Here is a 10690-nt window from a genome sequence, read left to right on the forward strand (position 1 = left end):
CCCTTCTCCTGATGCCAGCCTGGGTCCCCCCCCTCCTCCTGATGCCAGCCTGGGTACACCCTTCTCCTGATGCCAGCCTGGGTCCCCCCCTCCTCCTGATGACAGACAGGGCCCCCCATTCTAATGCTGATGCCAACCTGGATCCCCATTCCCCTGATGCCAGCCTGGGTGCCCTCCCTGCTTCTTATGCCAGCCTGGGTGCCCGGTGCAAACCTGGGGGCCCTTCCATCCTCTCTGTGTAGACTCAGGCTTCTCTCCCCCCTCTCTCTCTCTCCCAGCCAGGTTCCCATTAGACGGGGAGGGTTTTGGCCGCGGTTCGGGCTCAGCCGCATTCCTGGGATGTTTTGTGAATGTGGAGCTGGTGACGTCACAGTGTGCTGTCTCCTATATAATCCGGGAGAGCCCGCAGCAGCTCAGAGGAAGCCTGGGACCAGCACAGCACAGTCACTGGGACCAGTACAGACCAGTATACACTTTCTGCTGATAGAGGAACTATGCCTGCCTTAGGAATTAACCCCCTGCTGGCTGCTGCCATCCTCATCGGGCTCATGGACTTGGTAAGTAGCCCCCCTGCTCTGCCCATGTGCTGCCCCCTGCTCCTGCATGATGGGGTCATACAGGATAATAACCCCCCTCCTCTCTCTCCTATTTACAGGCGTTGGCATCGTGCCCATCCGTGTGCCAGTGTCCCTTGGAGGTGCCCAGATGTGCCCCCGGGGTGGGCTTAGTCCTGGACAGCTGCGGGTGCTGCAAGGTCTGTGCCAAGCAGCTAAATGAGGACTGCAGCAAGAGCCAGCCCTGCGACCACACCAAGGGGCTAGAGTGCAACTTCGGGGCCAGCTCCAGGGCCACCAAGGGCATCTGCAGAGGTAAGAGGACCCCCAGCCCATGTATGGCAGAGAGATGCATGATTACAGCAATCAGTGACCCCTAGGAGCTTGTAGCTGTGTATGAGCCATGGCAATGGAATTACAATGTCCCTTCTCTCTCCCCTCCTGCAGCAAAGTCTGAAGGAAGACCCTGCGAATACAACTCCAGGATATACCAGAATGGGGAGAGCTTCCAGCCAAACTGCAAGCACCAGTGCACATGCATAGATGGGGCTGTGGGCTGCCTTCCTTTATGCCCCCAGGAACTCTCCCTCCCAAACCTGGGCTGCCCAAATCCAAGGCTGGTGAAGGTGCCAGGGCAGTGTTGTGAGGAGTGGGTGTGCGAGGAACCCGGAGACACAGGGGATGATGACATGAAGGATTTCTTCAGCAAGGAATTTGGGCTGGATGCTAATGAAGGAGACCTGACCAGTAAAAACGAGTTTGTCCCTATTATGAAAGGAGGACACAAAATGCTACCAGGTAGGTTCCCTCAATGCTCCCAGCCGGGTACTCTTAGTCTAAGGGGTAACAAAGTAGGGTAGGCTCAGCATATCTGCACCTGGTGTATGATTAGCTGGTGTCACAGGTCCCCCTATATGTACTAAGCTCTACGTTCCCTCTCTCCCATAGCATATGGCTCTGATCCACAAGCTCTCGTTGTTGAGACTCAGAAGTGCATCGTCCAAACAACATCCTGGTCCCAATGCTCAAAGACCTGCGGAACTGGCATCTCTACCAGGGTCACCAATGACAACGGCAACTGCAGGCTAGTGAGGGAAACCAGGATCTGCGAGGTGCGGCCATGTGGGCAGACTAACTACTCGCAGCTGAAGGTAAGACCTCTGGCATTTGTGCTCCTGTGGTTGCATTTCTTTGTAGCTGTTGCTTTGCAGAAGATGCCCAGAGAGGAATCACTAATTATGTTGCTGATAATATGTTGTTTGTTTGTTTTTTCCAGAAGGGAAAAAAATGCACAAAAACCAAAAAATCTCCGGCTCCAGTGAGATACAGCTACGCCGGCTGTACCAGTGCGAAGAAATACAGACCGAAATATTGTGGCTCGTGCGTGGATGGGAGGTGCTGCACCCCCCAGCAGACACGGACTGTCAAAATCCGATTCAGGTGTGAAGATGGGGAAACCTTCACGAAGAACGTGATGATGATCCAGTCTTGTCGGTGCAGCTATAACTGCCCTCATGCCAATGAAGCCTATCCCTACTACAGATTATTCAACGACATCCACAAATTCCGAGATTAAAGCCCACAGGCAGCAAATGGACAAACTTGAGGACATTGGGAACGGACTGTTGTGTTGTGGAGAGGGTGCAATGCCAGATTTGGACACTGTGTGGACGCTTAGGAACTTATAAAGTGCATTATTACCGCCTGATCTTCATTACAGCAGACTGAACTGTTTTACAGCTTCATAGTACTGGAGCAAAATGAGTCGCTTCTTTTTTTGGAGCAATTTCTAATATTATTATATTATTATTCTGTTAGTAAATTATCTTCTAAGTATTCTTCTGGTCCTTAAAAGAGTTGTTCCTGCATAATGCTATTGAATGACCACATTTTTCGGTAAACGTGGAAAAAGAAGAAGAAAGACCAGTTGAGCGATACATTCCTTCCTTCATGGATTGCGCTTAGTAAAGCGTTATCTGCGGCAGCTATCACAAGCCCAACAATTCTTAAGAAAACAGAAGTCAAATTAAATGTGTTTTTATTTATCGAAATGTAGCTTTTTTTTTTTTTCGGTGATAAATGTTATACTGGAATAAATTGTAAATTGTTTTAATTTTTATATTCAATGAATTAGAGATATTATTTATGGAATTAATCAATTAATAAAAAATATTTACCTATTTTTTATATCATTTATCCACGTGTCTTTGTTCCTGATACAATCAGCGCACACTTGGAGAGGATAAATTAGGCTAGAACGGTGTCATTTAACCCTTTGTGTTCCCAGAGAAGTATTGCACAGGTAACACAACCTCCCAGGTGTAGGGTTGCATGCACTATGAATTGTCGTACATTGACTGCAATGTTATTTAACGTGATTAAAAGTGAAATAATAGCAAAGATCTTACACATTATTGTGAGGGGGTTTTACTGCTCCAATCCCGATTTCTTGCCACTGACCTGCTCCTTCCTGAGCACCTAGAAAATGCATGCTGGGACAGGTTCTCTTAGTACATAGGACAAGCTGCACTACAGCCTAAGCGGGTGAGACTATGTAACCAATAAGAAACCGTAAGCATGGAGTTCGCAGCCTCCTATTGCTCACACCGGGCTAAGGGGCAGATGTACTAAGCTGTAGAAAGTGATAAATTGGAGAGTGTTAAACTACCAACCAATCAGCTCCTAACTCATTTTTCAAACACAGCCTGTAATATGACTATCACTATCCAATTTATCACTTTCCAAAGCTTACATCTCCCCCTAAAAGTATTGTGTAGGATGTGGGTGTTATACCAAAGAAATGGGGGAGTCCTGGTTCTCAGGGTTCCACTAACAAGACAGGTGTCTGTGAAGACAAGATCCAGGTTACTGCTGTAATGTCAAATAATATATCACTATTTAACGTAACCTAAGTGCTCTTGGCTCCTAATCTCACTGTGCAGTATTTGGGCAGAGGAGGCTTTGGTAAAGGGTCACCAGATTTAGGGGCCTCGGTGAATTAAGCTTTATCCTGTTGCAATATAACATTTCTGAGCATAAATTGGTTAAGTGACTAATAAATGTAGTTTGGGATCTCCATCATTCCATATAACCATTGGCATTAAAAATTAATCTTCCAAAACTATGCCTTGTCTAACAGATTTCTCTGTGTACAAGTCAGCTGCGTGATGACATCACCGGGAGGTGATGACCTCACATTCACAGCTATTGAAAAACCCTGAAATTGGGTGGTAAATATGTGCCTTGTGCAGAAGTGTATCAGGGTTGCTAGAGGTGACGTATGTGCGTAGTATGACTTGCTATACTGTCTAGTTGTGTTCTCACGTCTGTCCATCACACGGACGGCTGAGGGGTCAGGCTTCTTCCTGTGGTTCCTTATGTATGTGACCCTGACTGCAGGAGGTAATTTGCGTTCGCTATATGAGATTGAAGCCATGACTGCAGCCAGTCCCAATAACGACATCATTATATGTAAACACGCTGCTAAATACATTGGAATGTCAGGAATGTGAAATAGTTTCCAGTGAGGTGCAGGCCAGGAAATATCCCTTTATTGTGACATTTTCCTGTAGCAGGCCTCTATGAGCCCAGTCCAGCTATGCAGGGGGTGGCATTCTCGCGCAGGCACCTCAGGGGGGTCATGGTAGCTTATGGCTTACTAGGTCATTGCAATTAAGTAAATGGAAATCCTGGGGTTTCATATAACAGAACAATGTGATTCTCAGCATTAGGTCAGCATGCCTTAGCGCTAGGAATTACACGCTTACAGAAGAATAATAACATGTTTATGTATGAGATACTGTATAACACGAGTTGGAGGAAGGCTGGCGACACAGTAGCACACGCAGCGTATTTGGCCGGGCATGGATGACCTTTGCCAATACTTCTATTATTGAATGTGTACCCAATGGAAAAATCTTGTCAACAGCAAGCTCTCAATATACAAAGTCCTGCATGTTCTGTGATGTCACTAGTTCCCAGTGCATGTTCTGTGATGTCAGTAGTTCCCAGTGCATGTTCTGTGATGTCACTAGTTCCCAGTGCCTGTTCTGTGATGTCACTAGTTCCCAGTGCATGTTCTGTGATGTCACTAGTTCCCAGTGCCTGTTCTGTGATGTCACTAGTTCCCAGTGTGTGTTCTGTGATGTCACCAGTTCCCAGTGCGTGTTCTGTGATGTCACTAGTTCCCAGTGCCTGTCCTGTGATGTCACCAGTTCCGAGTGTGTGTTCTGTGATGTCACTAGTTCCCAGTGCCTGTCCTGTGATGTCACCAGTTCCCAGTGCATGTTCTGTGATGTCACTAGTTCCCAGTGCCTGCTCTGTGATGTCACCAGTTCTGAGTGTGTGTTTTGTGATGTCACCAGTGCCTGTTCTGTGACGTCACCAGTCCTGAGTGCATGTTCTGTGATGTCACCAGTTTCCAGTGCGTGTTCTGTGATGTCACCAGTTCCCAGTGCATGTTCTGTGATGTAACTAGTTCCCAGTGCGTGTTCTGTGATGTCAATAGTTCCCAGTGCGTGTTTTGTGACGTCACCAGTCCTGAGTGCATGTTCTGTGATGTCACAAGTTTCCAGTGAGTGTTCTGTGATGTCACCAGTTCCCAGTGTGTGTTCTGTGATGTCACTAGTTCCCCTTTGCGCTGTATAACTGAATAAATCTGTGACACCCATGAATTGGCATAACCCATGTGGCAGGATACTGCATAGTAGGCAGAGTACAGTATTTGTTAGATATATCTCTGCGCCCCTAATTCTCCTCGCACCCACACCAGCTGCCTCTTCTGAACAGTCTGCGTCGGCCATTTCCTTGCCAGTTACTGGTGTTTGCATAGTGCCCTCTGGAAAAGTGGGGTGAAGGCACTTTGCTGCCCGTCACATCACTGATTTACCCTCATACCCCACAGAGGTGCGCAGGAAATGTAGCTAAGTTTGTCTACCATAATGGTCGGTGATGTGTGCAGCGGGATGTAGCTATATTTCATACCCATTCCTGTGCAGCGTGCCCCCCAACACTCCACAGTGCCACCTGTCCAGATGTGCCCCATCCAGCACCTAACACGCAATTTCTGCCAAGTCAACATAGGTCTCCCAATTTGGAGAAAGGTGGCGTCCCCCTGTGATGCCAGCCTGACCAGTTACCCCCAGGAGCTATTTACCTGCTCCCACATTTGAGTGCTGGTTTTCTAAATGAACTCGGCATCAAGTAATGAAATGATACAGAACAATCTTGTCTAGCAGTGAAAAGTTGGCTTTAGTTACACTTAGGGGCGGGGTAGGGGGTCCCTGGGATGTCTGCTGACACATAACTGGTGCAATGAAAAGTTGATGCAGCTTCTTATGAGAATTGTGAGGATAGGTGGCATGTCTGCTAGGCCTAACACTTTATGGCGCAGTGATGGATATTCTGCTATTTCCATTAATGAATAACCAACCAATGAACTCATATGAAGGTAGCACAGGCTAGATCTGCCCCCTAGTGGACACAGCTCAGCATAGCCTGTGTTAGATGTTGTCACAGAAGGTTCTGTACTACAGTCCCATCACCCTCTGGGGCAGGACTATACCCTGGAGGAACAGAACTGGAGGAGCCTGGTGAGCGTTTCTCTCCTAGGAGACCAGCCAGCAAGAGGAGCAACCGGAGGAGCACAATCTGTCCACACACAGGGGCCTCATTCAGGCTGGATCGCGGCTGCGATTACGCTCGCAGTCTCACTGCGATGATATGCTATCCACTGTGATCGCTATGCTGTTGCAGCACAACATAAGGACGCCCCTTTACCTTACACACATCCGTAATACTGTGCAAGACTGCGACACCATCGGTAACATCGGTACCATCGCAGCCTCCTGCACACGTGCACAAGCTCTGACCTTACTCAGACATTACTAACCTAGTTCAGGCTGCGTATGGCATCGCAAGGGATAATTTATGCACGCCCTGTAACGGCGTTCAAACACCCTGGCGCGCCTGCGTTTCTCTGACCACCCCCCGTCACCTCCCCAAATGGTATTTCCTGTCAATCACTCTGCGATGGGTCTGCGTAGTCTCTGCGAACGCGGTGATGGGTTCATGCACACACACTGTGATGCATGCACAGTACGTAACAATCGGCCACCTGCGTACGCTGCTGCAGTTGCGATCCAACCTGAACTGGGCTCAGTGCCTCCTGCTGTAGCCATTATTGCTGACTGCTACAACAATGCGCAGATAGGCAGCTCCTCACTGCCCGGAAGCTCCGCCCTCCCCAGCCTGGCCACACCCTCCCCAGCCTGGCCACGCCCTCCCCAGCCTGGCCATGCACTCCCCAGCCTGGCCACGCCCTCCCCAGCCTGGCCACGCCCTCCCCAGATAAATGGCATTGTGAAGCAGGGGGCGGGGCCACAATGACGCGATTCAGCGCGAATCGCGTCACCGGCCCCCCCGCTGCCGGGGATTAAACTGTATTCGCGGGGCGGGCAGATAGATCGCCGGGGACCGGGAGCCTTGCCTACCTTTCCGGGAAGCCGGGAGCGGCACCCGATTTTCGGGAGGCTCCCGACCAAATCGGGAGGGTAGGCAAGTATGGTATACACACACATAAACTTATACAAATAAACTAACACATAAATACACAGTATACACACACTAATACATATACATACACAATATACACACACTAACACATATACATACACAAACATACTGTATAATTACAAACACACTAACACATATAAATACACAGTATACACACACTAACACATATACAAACAGTATACACACACGTAAACATACTGTATACAAACACACTAACACATATACATACACAGTATACACACACTAACACATATACATACACAGTATACACACACTAACACATACACATTATATACACAAACATACAAACACACTAACACATATACATACACAGTATACACACATAAACATATACAAACACACTAACATATATACATACACAGTATACACACACATAAACACATACATACACAGTATACACACACAAAGACATGCATACACATTATATACACACTAACACATATATACACAGTATACACACACAAACATATACAAATACACTAACACATATACATACACAGTATACACACACATAAACATACTGTATACAAACACACTAACACATACATACACAGTATACACACACTAAAACATGCATACACAGTATACACATACAAACACACTAACACATATACATACACAGTATACATGCTAACACATACATACACAGTATACACACACAAATACACTAACACATATACATACACAGTATACACACACTAACACATATACATACACAGTATACACACACATAAACATACTGTATACAAACACACTAACACATACATACACAGTATATACACACTAAAACATGCAAACACAGTATACACATACAAACACACTAACACATATACACATACACAGTATACACACACAAACACACTAACACATATACAGTATACACAAACACACTAACACATATACATACACAGTATACACACACAAACACACTAACACATATACAGTATACACACACTAACATATACATACACAGTATACACACATTAACACATATACATATATAGTATCTACACACTAACACATATACAGTATATACAAACATACTAACACATATACATACACAGTACACACACACATAAACGCACTAACACATTTACATACACAGTATACACACTAACACATACATACACTTATATACACACTAACACATACACAGTATACACACACTAACTGTATATACAATAGCACATACACATAACACATATATACACAATAAAACAGTACACCGCCACAATTAGATTTGTATATAGCAGTTGCAGGTTGCTAATGGGGACGGGCACCTCACACCATAATGCCCCGCCCCCTCACACCATAATGCCACTAGTGAGAAATGGAGGTGGGGCTTGCCACCCTGGCTCCGCCCCCATACAACCGGTGAATGGGGGAATTTGTCCGCCAGGGGAGGGGGGTGTTAGGTACTCTGTGTGTAGGGGCCCCTGGACGACCAACCCTTGTCGCCCCCCCATATTAATCCGGGTCTGCCTTCTTTATACAGTCTGGAGATTTGGCCTCCAGACCTGAGCACAGTATTCTAGATGAGGCCGTCAACAGAAATTTTGGGGCCTGTTACACTAATATCTCTGCCCCCCCCCCTCAACCCCTCCACCACACAACCCACCCAGTAGGTACATGTATCTATATAGATCTCTGTTTCTATATATAGATAAATACATATAGAGATATCTCTCTCTCCTGTCAGGGATGTAACTTATCTCCTTACCCCATAGATAGCCGCTGGGACAGTGGCGTTACAGAGCTGCAGGGCGGCACAGCTAGAACTTGTGCGCTGTCTGCGTCACCTGCAGCGTTTCTGTTCCACTTCCACCCTCTCTGCTCCTCGCTGGATAGACGTCACCCACCCAGCGGCAGGTCAACCCAGGCATACAGGAAAGGGACAGTGTGGCCGCGCAGCGTCATGTGCAGTGACGCCGCGGCCATGATGCGTTATGCACCGCAGTGCAGTCTGAGCCGGATGCTCTGACAGAGCGCTCGCTCTGAATCAGGGCGTCTTTTTCTATTTAATGGAGCGGCCACCTGGCTGCTCGCATTGCTGTGGGTTGCCACCCACAGCTAATGCGAGCAGCCAGGATGATGGTCGTGATGGTCAAGACCATCGCGACCTTCGGGCTTGCGACGAGACCCTTGTGGTAGGGTCTCGTGGCCGCAAGCCCCAGAGAGCCTTCGGCTTTAACAGAGCCGAAAGCTCTTCCACTGACATCACTTGTGATGTCAGTGGGGCCGCCCCCAGACGGTAGGCGTTCTCATGGGAACGCCTCCGTCTGGGCAGCCACCCCCCCGGCCCGCCCACCAAAGGGGGCGTGCTGTCACTCAACATCGACAGCCGGCTTCGTCGTGCGCATGCGCTCTGGGCCACCATTGACCCGGTTGTGAGCGCTCAGTGTCTGAATCAAGCCCTCTGTACGGACCTGGTGGCGGGGCCGTCAGGGTTACCCAGGGGGGGTTACAATTTTGGGGTTTTTTTGCTTTCACACATCTCAGGCGGGCGGGCAATTTATTATTAGCTGATACCTGTGGCAGATGCATTTTGTGCCCCTGAGCCTTCAGAACCTCGGGGCCCGGCACTGGTGTACCCCTTGTACCCCCCTGTCGTCAGGCCTGGACCTATACAGTGGTATTATTACCTCTTCCTCTCCCTATGCCCCGAGCACCTGACTTGCCTTCCTCATTGCTTTGTTACATTACTTACCAGGCTTTACGTTACCTGAGATAGTGACCCCCTAGACCCCCTTCCTCCTCAGTAGTTACCAGTATAGTGCCATTAATACTATATTCAGCCTTTGGAAGTTTGAGACCCAAGTGCATGAATTTGCATTTTTTAGCATTAAACTATAGTTGTCACGTTCTTGACCATTCCACTAGTCTACCTAGATCCTCCATCATTTGTCTTAGACCTCCTGGTGTGTCTGCCCTACTGCATACCTCTGTGTCATCTGCAAAAATGCATCCTTTCCCTTCCATACCATACACATCTCAGGTATGCTGCGCCAATCCTCGCCAAATCCCCGCAGCCAGAGGAACAGAAGTACACCAGCACGGCAGCAGGCACTGCACCACATCCCTCTTACACTGCGCCAATCCTCGCCAAATCCCCGCAGCCAGAGGAACAGAAGTACACCAGCACGGCAGCAGGCACTGCACCACATCCCTCTTACACTGCGCCAATCCTCGCCAAATCCCCGCAGCCAGAGGAACAGAAGTACACCAGCACGGCAGCAGGCACTGCACCACATCCCTCTTACACTGCGCCAATCCTCGCCAAATCCCCGCAGCCAGAGGAACAGAAGTACACCAGCACGGCAGCAGGCACTGCACCTCATCCCTCTTACACTGCGCCAATCCTTGCCAAATCCCTGCAGCCAGAGGAACAGAAGTACACCAGCACGGCAGCAGGCACTGCACCACATCCCTCTTACACTGCGCCAATCCCTGCAGCCAGAGGAACAGAAGTACACCTGCACGGCAGCAGGCACTGCACCACATCCCTCTTACACTGCGGCAATCCTCGCCAAATCCCCGCAGCC

The 10690-nt window shown here is 48.4% G+C and overlaps 1 protein-coding gene across 1 annotated transcript; it reads left to right on the forward strand.

Annotated features, from left to right (window-relative positions):
* The first annotated feature begins 429 nt into the window (after nucleotides 1–429).
* Nucleotides 430–2741, forward strand: CCN1 (cellular communication network factor 1). The gene is made up of 5 exons (XM_088463713.1): nucleotides 430–557; nucleotides 656–869; nucleotides 1002–1352; nucleotides 1503–1705; nucleotides 1831–2741. Exons 1-5 carry the CDS (start codon nucleotides 495–497, stop codon nucleotides 2128–2130), a joined length of 1131 nt encoding a protein of 376 aa, XP_088319839.1. The 5' UTR covers nucleotides 430–494; the 3' UTR covers nucleotides 2131–2741.
* Nucleotides 2742–10690: the final 7949 nt, after the last annotated feature.

Source organism: Taudactylus pleione, unplaced genomic scaffold (genome assembly GCF_031769625.1).
Source record: "Taudactylus pleione unplaced genomic scaffold, aTauple2 ptg001431l, whole genome shotgun sequence".
Taxonomy (NCBI): Eukaryota; Metazoa; Chordata; class Amphibia; order Anura; family Myobatrachidae; genus Taudactylus; species Taudactylus pleione.